General features: G+C 39.1%; 2 protein-coding genes across 7 annotated transcripts in view; one reads left to right on the forward strand and one right to left on the reverse strand.

Annotated features, from left to right (window-relative positions):
- The window catches only part of LOC138028507 (A disintegrin and metalloproteinase with thrombospondin motifs 16-like), a 58,603-nt gene that overhangs the window by 36,054 nt on the left and 5,049 nt on the right, over positions 1 to 17,500 (reverse strand). For 2 of the 6 annotated variants that reach the window (XM_068876073.1, XM_068876075.1), the window contains exons 2-3: positions 3,353 to 3,450; positions 2,696 to 2,813 (exon numbers count right to left, since the gene is read on the reverse strand). The gene's annotated coding sequence lies outside the window, so the exon portion shown is untranslated. Of the gene's footprint in view, positions 1 to 931; positions 1,118 to 2,695; positions 2,814 to 2,901; positions 3,295 to 3,352; positions 3,451 to 11,273; positions 11,419 to 17,500 lie in introns of those variants that run through there. The other 4 variants (XM_068876076.1, XM_068876077.1, XM_068876074.1 and 1 more) reach the window with 3 other exon arrangements.
- Positions 4,730 to 17,500, forward strand: part of LOC138028510 (uncharacterized) — a 14,862-nt gene continuing 2,091 nt past the window's right edge. The window contains exons 1-7 of the mRNA XM_068876082.1: positions 4,730 to 5,070; positions 6,654 to 6,861; positions 10,297 to 10,622; positions 10,978 to 11,118; positions 13,028 to 13,350; positions 13,475 to 14,620; positions 16,132 to 16,396. Coding sequence (XP_068732183.1) covers positions 4,888 to 5,070; positions 6,654 to 6,861; positions 10,297 to 10,622; positions 10,978 to 11,118; positions 13,028 to 13,350; positions 13,475 to 14,620; positions 16,132 to 16,396 — 2,592 coding nt within the window. The 5' untranslated portion in view covers positions 4,730 to 4,887. The remainder of the gene's footprint in view (positions 5,071 to 6,653; positions 6,862 to 10,296; positions 10,623 to 10,977; positions 11,119 to 13,027; positions 13,351 to 13,474; positions 14,621 to 16,131; positions 16,397 to 17,500) is intronic.

Here is a 17,500-nt window from a genome sequence, read left to right on the forward strand (position 1 = left end):
TAGTGCTTCAGCGCTTGAACGACTACACACTTAAATTAAGTTCCTTTCCTTTCCTTTCCTTTCCATTCTAACTAATGCACCTTGCAAAGCAAATGAACAAAAAACTCTCGGAAAATGCGACCTGAAACAACGTCTCAGATTACTTCAATAAGTGACCACTACAGAAGCAAAAGTAATAAACCTGAGTAAGTTGAACAAAGGAAAGGTAAGCGACCATTTTATTTAATTTAAATCGCCACTCGAAATGTTTCTGTTTGGTGCAGATTCCCATATGACTTGAAATAAAAAGGAAGAAGAAAATGCACAGAGTATACATAAACCATGTGACAAACATTTTCAAATTTGGAGATATGTAATTGACAACTATGTGGGACGTTGATTTATGCACACCATACGCGATTAAAAATGCCGTACCTTGTATTGCGGGTAAAAAAAAAAACTCTTAATCGTTTTGCAAGCCGCTTTACAATACCACATACACTTAATAGAGAAATAAAATTCTTGAACTTTATCTCGGTATATGATATATCGCACACAAACAAATCATGAATTGAGTCATGTCGGGATCAAATTAAATTGCACTAAAATAAGTTGCCAAGAAATTAGTTGTGAGGATAAAAACTATGTGATCCTGTTACATTATAAAATTTACTACGGAGAAATGTCTATGGAATTTCGAATCATAAAATGATCTCAAAATTTAGCCATGTAAGATCAGAGATAGCTGCCCCATCTTTCACCAAATGCGACAGCTACCGGAAACTAACTCGCTGAGTCCGCAGCATAAGCGGAGGAGAGAATCTTTTACGGTCAACGAAGAAAGAATCAAACCTGATAAACTAGGACAGCGTTGAAAAGGTACAGTTGATGCGCCTGAACCAAGTAAACTGAAAATAGCGTGGCATAAATAACGCAGAAGGTCACTGATTACCTCATAAGGCTAAGATTTTCCACAACTGCTGAAACACTGGCATTCGTTAGACGGCGATCAACTTGAATGAGGTATCAAAGCTGCTAACCACACAAGTGATGTTGGGTGCTGTGTTCAGTGTTCGTCCGTATGAACTGTTATCAAAGTTCGCGTCAGAGTGACTTTCTCATGTTCTGTGAATTATTTATGTCCCAGTTTGATATTGTCCGCGTTATTGAGTAATATGTCAAGTCACGCACTCTTTAACAGGAAGTTTCATTCGAAAGGCACTAGATTAACTAGAACTAGAAACTTGTCCAAGTTCTACCAATGGGGCACACATTGAGGACGCTCTACATAGATCAGATCAAACATTGGTTTTGTGGAGTACCCGGAGAAAAAACCTCTCGGTGCAGAGCAGAGAACCCACAAACTCAACCCATATGTCAGGGGCACCCAAAGAGAATATAGTTCAAAACCACTTAAACATAGCATTGTTAAACGTATTTTAGTATATAAACGGTAGATATAGGCATATTTTTACCCCTAAAAAGTTTTTATCTGTTCGGATTCCCTAGCTGAAAGTCTAGTGATCCGAAAATTATAGGGATCAAAACTTACCTTTTCGAAAATTTCAGCCACAAAAATGGCTCCCGAAAATTCTAGGTGACTTTTTTAGGGTAAAAATCCGTTAAAAATGGGCAATTATACCATGTTTTAGATGTTCGAAAATCCTAGGACAGGCAGGCAAGCAAGAAATTTTACAACAAATGTTGCGGAAATTCTAGATCTCAAATCGTCTTCCGAACAGATATTTTCCGAAAAGTGACGTTGTGTGCCCCTCATATGTGACGCAGATTCTGGTAATCGAACCGCCATAACATTGGTGGGGGCGAATGATCTCACCACTTCGCCAGCCCAGCTCCCCAAAGGCGGGATTCTAGGATTTCAGTAATTTTTTTACCTTTAAAAATTTCCGCCTGAACCGCTCTTTTAAAGTCTTTTCGGCCAAAGGCTTCAAATAAGTTTTCCTCAAATATTCAAGGAGAATGTTTCAAGCCCGCGGGTGCACGAGAACCCGCGACACTTGTAGAAATGGTGTGAGGACTATGAAAGGGTGAACGTTCGCCGAAAGTCTTAATCCTGGCTCAGAAAACACTTTACAGATATCACTATACAATAGAAATAATCGAACCGAACTCTGAACAATATTGAAGAGCGTCTTACATCAATCCAATATTGTAGGAGGTTAATTGCGTTCGATCGAAGGAGAACGCGTTCTATTTTGTTAAGCTTCAGATTGAGTGATTGTGTGCTGTTGCCAAAAGGATCCGAGATTTTCCTCTGTAAGGGAAACCAAAATAGCCCTCCCCCCGCCCCCCAAAGATTCTTTTGTTGCTTACAGGGGCACCCTCGCGCGGAATCTCGCACGCGTATTGATCAGTCTCTTCTTGTCACATGCTGAGCTCACGAAAACACAGGCTGAACGACTGTCGAACGTACTTCAACAATCCGAGATTTTTAGTATAGTTAATACTGTCTTGAAAAGGTCAATTGAAGTCGCAAAAAGTTAGCCAAACTTGTTTCATTGCTTTTCAATTCTGACTGACAAAAAACGGGTTCCTTCAAATTGACTTTGTTTCACTCTTCTACACAAGATATGCTAGCGTTACTGATCCATAACAGAACTTCATTTGATTTAAAAGCTCATTAAAGCTTCATCAGACCATACACAGTCATAGTAATATCATAGACCAATATTACAAGTAGCTTGAAGTCACTTACGTTTGACACATACGCTAGTGAATAAAGGATCACTTCGTAAATACTTGCGTCTAGCATCTGAGGATCAAGATGGCATCCGGCCTCCATTTTTGTCATAAGACTTCTACTTAAGCTTTTGCTATGATATAACAAAATAATTAATTAATTAGGAGGATACTAGACCAACAGTATAGGTCGATACTGGACCAAAAACAACTTAAAATAACCTTGTTAATTCCAAATGTTTTCGGACCACGATTAGCTCAGTGAGTCTGTTTCTTTAGGCATGACAAAAGCTAAAATTCATATTAGCATACGTAGACTGTACGCTTCATTCCGCTTCGTCAGTTACCTGACTCATTCAGCTGAAGAAAATTCAGCTGCGTTGGCGGACCTCAAACAAGCAAAAGATCATCAAATGCACAAGAGGGTATTGGCTTCGTTGCCATCACGTGTTACCGTCGTCTGGCATTTTACCAAGAAGATTTCATAATGCAAATCAGTAGCCCTTGGGACACAGAGTTCCAAAGAGACAACATTGAACCAATCACCATTTGAATCCTGGCCTAAGTAAACCTCAGAAGGATCGCCGCTGTTTATAATATATCACGTGATTTGCTACACGATTAAAAGTCTGGTGCAACCCGAATACACACTGACGACAAACAATCACATTACCCGGCGTATCCACCTCCAAACATGTCACATCGAAGATAATCTGTCCACATTTATGACTGGATTCTCTAGGCTAGCCAACAAGTTCGGTTTCAGCGTCTCTAAAAGGGAACACATGATATGTTGATTTGATCTAAGTAAAATCTACAACGAATTCGCCAGTATGCACAGAGTAAAACTCCCCACGGGTTGCTTGTAGATGAGAAGCTCTTCTCCTCTGACCATATTGACAACATAGCTACAATTATATCACGTGGAATTGGCGGCCTCAGACAAATTCGTCCTTTTGTACCTTCCAGTAACACTTTAGTCTTAATCTGCACATGTTTAATTTTACTGTTTTTGATTATTGTGATATCATCTAGGGCGTTTCTAAAAGGGAGATCTTGACCACCTCAGTACAGATCAAGGCTTCATAACTGGACAGCCATGATTATCTTCCAAGAAAACTATGAAGTAAGATCACCTGACGTTAAAACTGGGCTAGGGTGGGAAACCTAGAAACCGACCGCTTTCGAAATGGCCGGCGTGAGTAAAATCGTGAACGGCTCTTTTGCCATATTACCCCAGGCCACGTTACACTGGTTACCGTCTAGCGAATATCTGCGAGTCTCAAGTCTTCCTTTCACAACCTACGACTGAGTGTTTCAAGAAGTGTTTAAATTTCAGGTTTACATTGGGGTGAAGCGCTAGCTTACTCTCCTTGCTCGCAACTCACTGTTTATTTTAAATTATGCATTTCTGTACACTGTTTTTTATTATATAAACCTCCTTCGATTCTTCTCATCATTATCATAACCATTCTTTTGTGAGAAGAACTTTTACAAATATCTGTATTCTTACCATTTCATTTTAATTATACGCCGTTTCTATGATTACCAGTGATAAATGATGTCACTATCAACAAGATGTACCGCAGTCGATTACTATCTATTAGATACACTAGTTAAATAAGTTAATAATGTCACATAAATCAATTCACTTCATACAGTAATCCTGTTACGGCCCCACGGCTTTCATATAAAACGATGTAAATTTCAAGGAATGTCCTTGTCTAAATAAAGAACTTTTACGAGTAAACGTACCAGTCCAGAACCAGTCTATGGTCGAAATTGTTAGAATAAAAATATGGGTCCAATATGGGCCAAATATGGGATTCACTCACTAAAACAGAAAAGACGGCGACCCTTTTGTAATTTGAAAATCTCGACGGCCGCGGTTCGGTTGTTACTTTAGCTCATTCTAAATGCGCCTCGTTTAGCGGGGTTAATGTACATTAATTATTTTCTTGCAAGTTTCTTGAATTTGAACTTTGACACCACGGACTGAAACAAACAACTACGATTTAATTTTGAAATACCTTTTGACAAACAGACCAAATCAAAACCACCCATGCCCTTACAACAACAGGGGTTCCGGAGAATATGTTTGCACCAATTGCGAACAACAGTTAAGCATGAACTGTGCTATTTAACTGAGGCTGTGCTCCCCTCTTAAAACCGCTCCTTTGCATCCAGCTATTCGTTCATTAGTGCAAAATGGCAACCGACAAACCCAAAACCATTGACGACGAAATCGACGACATAGGGGAAATGTACGAATTACTGAAAGCCCTTGGCCTCTCGTGCAAAGGATTGAAAACGCTGGATGAAATGAAAACTCGAGTAAAAAATGAATTCCACAAGGAGTCAGCCTCGGAACCTGGTTGGACTGCTGGAAAGGTAATATAATTTACTATGTTTACTTCTATAGCTGACGGCAACAAGGCTACTTAAGCAACATGAGTATTAAATATGCAAGTAACCATTCCAAGGGCCCCTGGTGCACTACAAATGTACACAATATGCCAAGTAAGAAAATAAGTCGCCAGTTTTTGCTCAAGAGGTACGTAATCTGCGGTCTGGTGCGAAATTGGGCCGTTGTCATTAAATTTGTCAAGTAAAAAGGCAGACGGAAGGCGCATGTAGGCAAACGCATTCCAAGACGAAGCTATGCGGAAAGTTTGTCTCGACACAAAAGCCTTGCAATTGTTTCCATATTTATACTAAACAATATCAACTCACGAAAAATGCAGTAGAACTATTGCTTTACAGACATCATATGTTACACAGACTTAAACAGCAAGACCAAAGAGTTATTAGCAACGCCGATTTGAATTGTTGTTACGATGTTACGAAAAGATTTAAACTTAATTGGTCAGATTTCTGGAAACTGACAGCATCAGTGCTGGCGCCTATGAAAGTAATTTGAGGTGATATCATGTCCGTTGTCAAGAATAAGTTGCCACCTCCTTGCTGCTGGATTTGTTGCCATTTTCACTAGAAATAAGAAGACGCAGGCAGTTACAAAAAGATCTTTTATATTATCAAAATTTCATGCTTCGCTGAATAAATTGTGGGGTTCCCAAGTGACAAATACCGTATTTGCTTCTCAAATGGCTGAAACGCCCTGCTGAAACGGTTTCACATAAACGCTCTAATTATTTTCATCAATCAGGGGCACCCAACGAGAATATAGTTTAAAGTCACTTAGACATAGCATTGTTAAACGTATTTTAGTATTTAAACGGTAGATATAGGCATATTTTTATCCCCTAAACATTTTTCATCTGTTCGGATTACCTAGCTGAAAGTCTAGTGATCCGAAAATTATAGGGATCAAAACTTACCTTTAAGAAAATTTCAGCCGGAAAAAGGCTCCCGAAAATTCTAGGTGAGCTTTATAGGGTAAAATTCCGTTTAAAATGGGCATTTATACCATCTTTTAGATGTTCGAAAATCCTAGGACAGGCAGGCAGGCAAGCAAGAAATTTTACAACAAATGTTCCGAAAATTCTAGATCTCAAATCGTCTTCCGAACAGATATTTTCCGAAAATTGACGTTGGGTGCCCTGATCAATGCGGCGCTCAATCGAAACAGTCTCCAATAATACTAAACCAGCTAGTAATCTCCGCAAAAATGTGCTGTATCGTAATCATGAGCTTTTTGTCAAATGCCTTGGTTTGTTGCAAGCGACGCAACTGCATAGAGGAAAATAACAATCTTCATCGTTCAATACATGGTTTTCAATCACGTGATGAAACGGCCATGTTGGTACCAACATGGCTGCTGTGACGTCAGGTGAAAACCATCTATAGAGTGCATAATTGATCAATGAGTGACCTTTTGCAGACGGTATTTGCATGACAAGCATAAACCTCCCACAATGTCTTATGTTTACATAAGAACGTAACAAAAGAGAAAGATCTACCTGGAAAACTAATGAAAAAGTACAGTAACTCACAGGCTTCCCTGCTTCCTTCAGGCCTACTCCATTTTGTCTGAAGCCAAAGAAGAAGATGAGAGGAAACGAAGCATTTTACTGAATCTGTACAGAGATGCCAGTCAGTGCATAAAAGAGCTGGATGAAAAAATCCGTCATTTACTGCAACATAATGTTAGCAACGTTGAAGAGAAGATGCAAAACCTAAAAGAGCGTCTGGCTCGCAAAGAATATTTCATTCTTGTGGCAGGTATCTGGTGACAGTTAAACAACGTTATGGCTACATTATATTTATCAGGGGCAAATGTTAACAAAAATAACTAAACAATAAATAAAAACGCACTGTTGTATTGTTCAGTTATTAGAGAAGTCTGCAACTTTTATTGAAGAATACACGAAGATACTTTTCAACTCCTTAGGCTTAGTGCTCATCCAACTGAACAACACACGACGAAATAGTTTTTGAATTAATTTTACTACTGTTTGGGGATTTATCACCACAAACTCTTGAAGAAGGAGAACAGGGGTTATAAATTCTTTTCTGTCAATTTTAAAGAACGAAGTCTAATTGGAGGTTTTTATGCACGTATACGTTCATCCATTTGCTCGGTGGCGAAGACAGCAAAGTTGGCCGTATATGTTTCCGGTAAAATCCGTTCTCAGGTTGAATACGTTTCTACCTAGGTTAAATTGGTGATCTGCATTTTACCTAGGTTAAATCCTTTTTTTAAACTCATCTGTCTGAAAAGGGATTTCCTTTATGGGGTGTGGTTAAAAAAGGGGCGTGGTATTTTTTGGGGTCCTTTGCGTTCACCACTACACACTACTGCATTTGGGTGAAGCCGATTAACCACCACACGTCTCAGTTACTACCTTTAACTATTAGATTTAACTGTTAGATTTTAGTGAGATGGCTTTTGACTTTTTCAGTCATAGTCAGTATTTATATGACAGGGCTTTGCAGGAATCGAATCCCTACAACTATGAAATGACCTAGAAACCATCTTTTATGTAGGGCTTAAGTGCAATAAAACAGTACAGTAGTTTGACTCTTAAGTCTCAAGGGGCCCCTATGCATGGACAAGTAAAATATAGTCTGCCGTTAGACATGAGTGAAATCTGTAAGTAGCATTGTCGAGGCTCTGGGGGGGGGGGGGGGAAGGGGAGGGGAGGGGAGGGGGTTAAAGTTTGTTCCTTGCTGGAATCATAGCTATGAAAAGTAGAAATTGGGTTCTGGATCTCAAAGTGGTAAGTTTTCCCAGCTGTGATAAGGAGGTATCTTTTTGTAAATCCAGTCTGATATAAATGGCTGAGAGAGGTAAACAGTGAAGGTCGAAATAATTCTGTTTGTATCGACCAGAAAGACAAGTGCCGAATTATGCAGAAGAAATGGAAAGTGACTGCCTGTGACGGGAAAATACTCAACGAAGAAAAACGGGTACGTAGTCCCAAAGACAAGAATATTTCAACTCACAAATATTCTTGCTCTTTGGCCATTTGAAATTAATCAAAAACATAAAACAAACAGTGCCTACAAACATAATGATAAAGCGCATTTTACTTTTGACTTGACGTTTCGTATACGTTTCGTATAAAAAACAGGTCACAACATAAAATGGGACCATTTTCAAGTTTTAGCAAATGGTAGCTCTGATTTGCATTGTAAAATAAAGTAAACTTTATTAATACGTAACCTTAAACCAGCGTTAAACGAAAACGTTGGCAGTGAAAAACTGAGGCTTTATTAAACGGTCAGTTTTCACTGCCGCTATTTATCTTACTATTTTTATCTTATTCTCTCTAGCTACCAGTCTTCTTAATTTAAAATATATCATATTCAGTTGAATTTGTTCAACCGTCACTTCTGAAGATGTATGTTGTAGCATACGAAACTTCAATTCACATTCCGCCAAATCACACCGAAGAAGAGACAAGATTAGTATTTAAACGGTAGATAAAGGCATATTTTTATCCCCTATTTAATGTTTTCATCTGTTCGGATTTCCTAGCTGAGAGTCTAGTGATCCGAAAATTATAGGGATCAAAACTTACCTTTTCGAAAATTTCAGCCAGAGAAAAGGCTCCCGAAAATTCTAGGTGACCTTTTTAGGGAAAATCCGTTAAAAATGGGCCATTATACCATTTTTTAGATGATCGAAAATCCTAGGACAGGCAGGCAAGCAAGAAATTTTACAACAAATGTTGCGAAAATTCTAGATCTCAAATCGTCTTCCGAACAGATATTTTCCGAAAATTGACGTTGGGTGCCCCTGCAGAAAAGTGTAACAGACCATTAAAAGAAACCAATCAATCATCCAATCCAGGCAGATGGTTTCATGAATCACGTAGAAATCGACTTAATGGATTTCAGAATCTTGCCACTTGATGTCACTGTCAAGAAAAATTTCAAACACGGCTTCTTCATATTTCCGATCGCTTTACAAAGTATTCATGGCTGTTTCCTCTCACAGGAACACACAGTATTCAAGTGGTCACTGAGTTAGAGGTGCTTTTTTTGCTTTTCCAAAAACGCTGCATTTAGACAGTCATTGGAGGGGACTTCAAGAATAAAAACATGTCTTGAGAAATCGCTGATGTAATAATAAGCACAGCATAAAATTTGTGTACGGTGCACCCAGAAAGCCATCTACTACAGGTGACGTAGAACGAAACAACGGCACGATCAAAATAAACATAACCAGTGTTCTTAAAGAAAAGGTCTTTTAACCAGCTAAGTTGTTAGAGGTTGTGCATAAGGCAGGAAAAAAAAAAACATCTCACTGCACAGAGCCATTTGGAAAACTCCCTATAATGTAGTTTTTGGTAAGAAACCTAACAAGGAATGTCATGATACTTATGCAAACGGCGAAGTACCAGAGGGAGGTAATACGCCTTATCCACCATAGCCACCATTTTGGTTTTCAAATTGTCATGCAAATTAGCCATGTGTTATGCTGGGGGGCAAACATTGGAAAAAAGGCAAATTGCGGAAAATCGGCTCGTCGAAAAAAGTACATTTTAGAATTTAGAATTAAGTACCTTTTATAATAATTTGATATCTTTGATTGCCTTTGACATTTTGACTTTCTACTTTGTTATCTGCTCACTTTTCACTTAAAAAACATCGAAATAACTTGTGTGAACCATTCTATTTTACTAGTTGGTGATAAACATTCAGTAAACGTGAAACAAATCATCTGTGTGGCTTAAGATGTTCGTTATAACCTCTCGAACTTATGGTGTTTGCCCCCTCAGAAGTGTGTAGCTAATTTGTATGATAATAGCAAATCCAACATGGTGGCCATCGTGAATAAGGTCTATGAGTGCATCGAAAGGAGGGGAGCAGGTATAATTAGAGAATCACAGAGAAAACAACAAACCACCCGAATGGTGGATCACCTACTTAACCTAGGCAAAAACGGATTCAACCTGAGAACGATTTTATCTTCAAAATGTGCATGAAGTTAGATTGCCTGCATGTGGCCTAGATAGCCTGCGAAACTACGAGATAATGACTTTGGTTTGACCAATCACCTTACAATTTGCACTTAGATATCTTGAAAACATCCACGTTAAAGAAGGTTGATTTCACTGACCAGATCAAAAATCAAATCAAGCTATGAAACAACCTATTTAATTAACAGAGTTAGTCGAAGGCATCACAATTCCAAGTTTATATTTGTAGGTGAGACTAGTTCTGGAAAAAGCAGTTTGATAAATCTTATACTGGGGGAAGAACTTCTTCCGTACTCGGTTTTAAGTACAACCTCCACCATATGCGAACTTAAGTTTGGAGACGAACGCAAAATTGTGGCTCATTTTAAAGACAAGGATCCAGAGACGGGACTGGCGACAAAGGTCATTCCTTTACACAAAACTGATCCCGGAGAAGCATCTGACGAACAGAGCTACCTTCAGCAGATTTCGCCTTTTGTCCACGTGAAAAATGATCGCGAGAAGGGCTCAATATACAAGAAGATTGAATTGTTCTGGCCTCACAGTCTACTACAGGTAGTTATTTCAGATACGTCTAGAAATGCGAGTAATTCATTCACGCGGATTTCGTAGAAGTAAATCGAAAAGCTTCTTGCCGTGCAACAGCGTTTCCCCATCATGCATTGCATTGCTGATATGAATAGGACAATCACATGACTTTTGGAGGGCATATAGTTTATTTGTGGCCTGAGTGATCGCGAGAAGGGCTCAATATATAAGAAGATTGAATTGTTCTGGCCTCACAGTCTACTACAGGTAGTTATATTTGCTCACAAACATTAAGAATATCTTATCAACTTATTAAACTCTGATTAACATAATGTAGTTGCATCAACGTGGTAATCGCAATGTTAATCTTTCTGTATTTTAGCAAGGCATAGTTATAATTGACAGCCCTGGTGTTGGGGAGTCGAATATCATGGATCAGATCGTCACTCAGTATCTGTCCCAAGCCTTTGCCTTTATCTACACCATAAACAGTACCAATGCCGGAGGAGTTCAGAAAGACAGAGTAAGCAAGATAGATGTGACGATCCATCAATTTCTTATCGACTGTGCTTCAAATCCGGCTACTGTAAAACTGCGGCTATCCTCTTAATTCAAAACAGTGATAACTCCGATGACTTGCAAAAGTGCGTTGTAGACAGCGTGGCTTCCAAAACATACCTTTTGGGTTGAATCTTCGCCTTCTGTCGATTGCGTTGTTTACAAATTTTCATGTGATCTGTGTGATACAGATTATATCGGATATACGTCCCGACATCTCTTTCAACGCATCGCCGAACATAAACATTCTGCTATTGGTAAACACCTGAAAGACGAACACAAGCTGCAAGCATTTAATCTACAAGATTAAAGTGCCACTACGATGAAAATTCTGCATGTCCTTTTTTCTTTAGATTTTGAAAATAGACGTACTAAATAGGTATCACGCCAATCTTTCTCTCAAAATTTCCACGGAAAGTATGATTATTGTAACGTAGTTTATCGGTTTTCGCTGTCCGCCATTACTCTGACGGCAAATGACCGTGAGCGAGGAAAAGGGTTGGGTCTAGCTGGATCGCCTGGGGTCTGACGTCATATGCGCAACGCTCAAAATATAAACACGGCTAATTTCCCATGCCGTCTATGAGATGTGAGAGATCGCCGAGTTGCTTTTTGCTGATATTATATACATTACTCCTTGATCGACTAGTTCGCTTTGTCAAACTCCCACGAAGCGATGCACGTATGACGTCACAAGCCAAGTCTTGCGTGAAGACCGCTTACAAAATAATCGCGGGCTTCTCCAATGCCGTCCGAGTAATGGCGGACAGATTTTTAGCGGCTTTCGGCTGGCTATTTCCCAACTTATCTCGCTTCTATCGTTCCAAATTTAAATGCATTGTATTATTTTGAACATATTGACTTAATTGGCGTTGAAAAAATTCGAAAAGAAAACAAAACATTTTCGTCGCAGTGGCACTTTAACAGCTCTAAAGAAATGCCGCACAAAGTTTGATTGCTTGATCTACGAGATCCTGTTTATTAGGAAAATAAAACAAGAACTTAACACGGAGTCGAAATCAGTTCGCGCCAACTTTTTACATAACAATTAAATACTTTAACACCCCTCCCTAAATATTTTCACACCATTGTTATCAATTCTATCATGTATTTCGAACTTGATAATGATGACATGGAGTCATCGAAACGTTGTTCACTTTTTATATCGCTCCTTTCAGGGGCACCCAACGAATCTGTTCCTCACATTATCTGTTCCCCAGAGGAATCTTGCTGGCTGGCAAAAATACAGGTGTTTCGATGAGCTGGCTGGGAAATTTTGTTATTGATAGAGGTTTTGCCTGGGAATTACTGACTTTTTCTAGCATTTCAACCCGAGCTGGCTGTAGAAACTCTGAAGACTGAGGACGACCAAAAGAAAAAAAAAAAAAAAAAAAAAAGAACCCATTCCCTCTCCCAGAGAGTAGTCACAAACATACGACGGCTGGTCAGAATGATTGCGCTTGCGGAAAAAACCTGTTTTGTCCCGGTTTTGTTCCGTCGTTTTGGATCGAGGGATTTGAAAGCGCGCGGAATACCGGGCTGGGAAATAAATTTGATCAGCTGGCTGGAAAACCAATCAATTTTATCTAGCTGGATGGGAAATTTCTTGTGTGTCTTGCTGGGAAAAAGGAACAGATAATGTTTTCCCAGCAACACTGAAAAACACCTGAAAATGCCTTAATAACATATATTTTCATTAACTGGGGTATAATAATACATTTTACTACAAATTAGTCGTTGGGTGCCCCTGTCCTTTTCACTCTGAAGTACTTTACGAAACCTTTGATTACAAGAAATAACCACATTACACCTGTTATTATTGACTAGTGGATTAATCTAAAGTTAAACATCTCAACATTTCTTTAAAATTACAGCTTGAAAACCTGCTGGAACAAGTAAGGAAATTATCAGTGGAAGGACAAGGCAAACTGCAATCAAAGTGTGCTCTCTTTGTTTGCAACAAATGGGACCAAGTACCAAAGAACGAGGCGAGAGATGTTAAGGATCACGTTGTTAAAAGTTTAGAACGATGCTGGCCAAGCCTTGATCCTATGACGCAGATTATATACATGTCCACCAAGAGAGCCACACAAGGACAAAACCTGGGTATTATTACTGAAGATTTTTCATCTTTGATGGAAGGAATTAAACTTATGGTTTTGAAGAACATTGAATGTCAACTGGAACTTCAATGGAGGTAAAAACGTAAACCATCGCCGAAATTAGATTCTTGACCATACCTTGAACGTCGAGATAATTAAATGTTCTCGATCTCAGTTAAACTGAGGTCACTTTCAAATCTTTTATCATATATTTTGCAGGTGGTTAGAATGCCTTCTTGGTCGGGTGACGTTCCAGCTAAAGGCGTTTCTGGCGAACGCCTCTAGAGATCGTCAAAATGCCCTTGTGAAGATGAGTAACGTTCGGCAACGATTGGCGGGCATTGAATCAAAGCAAAACATGGTAATGCCAGAACTTGCAGAGTACTTAACCGATCGAGTTAAAGGTGCTATAAAGGAGCTATCTCACTACCTAGAGACTGAAGAAGTAAGAAAACGCTTTGCGTCATGGACCCTGGATGATGTACCAAATGTGGAAGGTTCCTGGGAAGTTACCCAAAATGGAATCATGAAAGCAATTTCCAAACGGCTTCGAGACATCATTCAGCAATGGGAAGAGGATAATAAAGTCTTCGCAAATGCTCGAGAATCTCTCATAAAACACTTTCAGCAGCGCTACAAATTTGTTGAGGCGCAGTTGCGGAATCTTCATAGAGCAGTTACAGAAGATAATAAGCATGTCTCCCCAACGTCTTTCCCAGAAACAAGATTTACTGCAGGTGACAAGGTTGCCATTGGACTTTTAAGTCCGATCTGGGTTCCTCTTGGTCTTATTGCTGTTGCGATTGGTGCACCTTTTGTGGGCATCATGGCTATCAAAGAAAATATTGAAGATAAAATGAAACTAAAGAAATACGAAAGAGATAAGTGTGCCTTCATGACCAAGTTATCAGCAGAATATCTCAACAAGGTCATAGATGACATTGCTCTCGACAAGTTCGTAAGAGGACAGTTACAAGAAGCTAAGCTCTGCCTTGAGCAGATCAAAGCCCGCATCCCAGAGCTGATACAAGCCGACAAGATGTTATGTGAGCAACTCAACAATGAAAGGCGTGAGACCAGAGTAATAGTTGATCTCTACCAGCCAATGTTGGAAACGGTTTCGGAGCTTCGGGGGAATCTTTCAATATTTGGACTAGAAGAAGTCTTTGGCAATGATATCAGCATCAACGAATTGGACTGGAAGGAGGACTTATTCCACCGCCTTGGCTCCGGTTCCTTTGCCGCCGTGTACAAAGGGAAGATGACCAAAAATGGATGCACTCAACCTGTTGCATTGAAGGTGTGCAATTTGGAACTCAATACCAAAAACGCCCTTGACATCGCAACAGAGGTTGAACTCATGAGGTAAGTGCCGGAATTTCCCGCGTCGAAGGATGCTCTGCCTTATACAGTTTTAAAGACCGAATTACAGGTAGGGTCAGAAACTAATACATTAATTAGTACAAAGTCAAGATATATGAAATATTACAATAATCATGAATATAAATATAAATTATAAATAATAATCTGTCACATACTAATGCCTCTAATATGGCAGGTTATTAGCATTCTTAAAAGTACCAAATTGACTAGAACGTTCGGTATTACATGGCTTAACTACTCTGGTGGTATTCCTTCTGAGGTTACACTTAGGGTGCGTTCCTTTGGGATGATCCGAAAAAGGATCATTGATCCAAGATCACTTGGATCATGGTGCATCATGGTGCATCAAAGGGACCTTTGGTGCACCGTGATCCAAGTGATCTTGGATAAGTGATCCTTTTTCGGATCATCCCAAAGAAACGCACCCTTAGTATCCCCAATCTCTACTCTACTTGACAACAGGGAAAAAAAGGGGGTTGGGAGGCGCAATTTTAGAAACAAATCTCTTACAAGCCGCGTCCCCTCGTTCCCATAGAGAGGTCAAACCCGATATGGATAGGGCTTCTTTCATAAGATGCGCTTGGTGCTATGGTTCCCAGCGCACGTTTCTGGATGCTTTCCAAAGCTTTAGATAAATATTGGGGAAGGTTAGGGAATACCACACAGGCATAAGTGGTATTTTTGTTTCATTTGTGAAGCCCCTTTCCCTGCTTTCTTTCAGTAATTTGTTATATTTGCCAGCGTCGCTCCGTTGAAATGTTATTTTTGTTATAATTGTTGTTTTCGTTAGAGCGGTTTTCAATTGAGTGTCGGAAGTAATTAGCGAATTGCTTTGGTTTTGCATTTACTTCACTCAGTAATTGGTTCAAAGTTCTCGCGCCATTTTTTAACCAATCAGAAGTGAAACCAAAACCAATTGTGGCTCGCGCGTGCACATTTTCGCGCACTTTGTGTCGACTACGTCTAATTACTTGAGTTTTGATTGGTTTACTTGATTATCTCCGACCTTTTTGATTGGCCAAAGTAATTACTTTGGTTTTGGTTTTACGACAGTCGATTGAAACTCGCTCTATGTTTTTTTGCACAGTTGTTATATTTGTTATTCTTGCAATTGCGTGAATTTCTGGACATAAGAGGAGATCGTACTCGAGGACAGATCGGATAAGTGAACAATAAACAACAGTAAGATCCTGCATTGATAGGTCACATTTCTTCAGGACTCTTAAAGGCGTTGACTTAAATTACATTAAATCTGAACTCCATTATGACAGGCGCACTGATGTGTAGTGGGTCAGTAAAAATGCTCGAATAGTGAAAATAGAAAGGAAAATTCTCAAAAGTGTTTCTACCCAGACAATTGTAATTTGAGAAGAAAGAAAAGCTACACCTCTTAATGAACTTGTTCTATCGGGATATTTATTAATCATTTTAAATGTCTTTGAAGTTTCACTTAAATCCTTTATTGAAAATCGATTTTCGCTTTTATTTGCTAGGAAATTGGAACATCCTTTTATAGTAAAGTTCTATGGAACATCTTTGCTGAAAACGGACGGCTCTACGAGGGTCATTTTCGTCATGGAAGAGTGCAGAGACGACTTGAGAAATACAATTTTCAACAACCCGAAAAAGTGTCCTGGGAAATCTGATATTGACGCAGCCCTGGGCGTTTGTCAATGGTTGAAAGAGATCACTGCTGCTCTGAAGTACATACATGAACAAGGAATTGTCCACAGAGACTTCAAACTAGCAAATATCTTGGTATGTAATCTCGTTACGGTGAGAATTCAGGGGCACCCAACGAATAATTATGGTAAACATCTACCAGAGAAGATTGATAACTCACCTGCGATCTTAAAAAACATTTTTTTTAATTTAAATGTTAACTGAAACATTGGTATCAGAAGAAGTTAAGTCCCATTAGTTTTGAAAACTTTAAATATGTACATTTTTTCAAATATGAAAGGTCAGCTTGTATTTTTGAAAAGTAAAAATCAGTGCGTGAATTCGGTGTAGTTGTTTTCAGTCTCGGAAGTTACATTTCCTCAGATACTCAGCTAAAGAATTTCAACGGATTCCAATTCTGTAGTATTCCAAAATACACAAAAAAGTTGCATAAAACTGACCCATGACAGAGGTGTAGGACCACCTAAACTTGCACAGCGGCTATGGCATGTATTATTTCAAAAAAGACCCCTGAAAAAAACTCACTTCAAAAGCTTGACCCAGTCCTGAAACATTTAAATCTAGATTACTTATTATTTACCGATTTAGAAGAGACTTGACAATCCATCACAACAATTTTCAGCTAATTTTTTAAATAGTCATCATTTGCTGAACTTATGGCCTCTTTAACAATATCGGTATTGGACTGGAATTACAAGCATGAAAAACCAATGACAAAAGATAGTTTCAGTAAATTATGTTCATTGATAAGAATTGGGCAGTAAAAAGCGACGACAGGGAATATCGAAAGAATCTTTTAACAACAAATACATTTTTACCGTTATCGTCTTCCATTTTTGGTTATTCCTTTTTTCCTATTTTCCGTGCTTTTAATGCAAAATCAACTGCAGCGAAACCTAGAAGGGGAGAATTATCCTACTCCCTCCCCTACTACATGTTGATCTTCTTCCCCCTGGAATATTTTTTCCCTCTCCCCTGCTGTCCAACACTTTTACTATTCAAGATGGCGGCATTATCCTATTCGATCCCCAATCTCGACCCCAGAGCTTTTCCTTTGACTGAGGGAGAGAAGAGATCTGGGGAATCCTGGAACAAATTGTCTTCTCATTGGTTTTCGTCAAGAGCAATGAAAAGCCTCTCTAATTGGTGCATTCATGTTAGCACGAGGAGTGAGCAGGT

Source organism: Montipora capricornis, chromosome 13 (genome assembly GCF_036669925.1).
Source record: "Montipora capricornis isolate CH-2021 chromosome 13, ASM3666992v2, whole genome shotgun sequence".
Classification (NCBI taxonomy): domain Eukaryota; kingdom Metazoa; phylum Cnidaria; class Anthozoa; order Scleractinia; family Acroporidae; genus Montipora; species Montipora capricornis.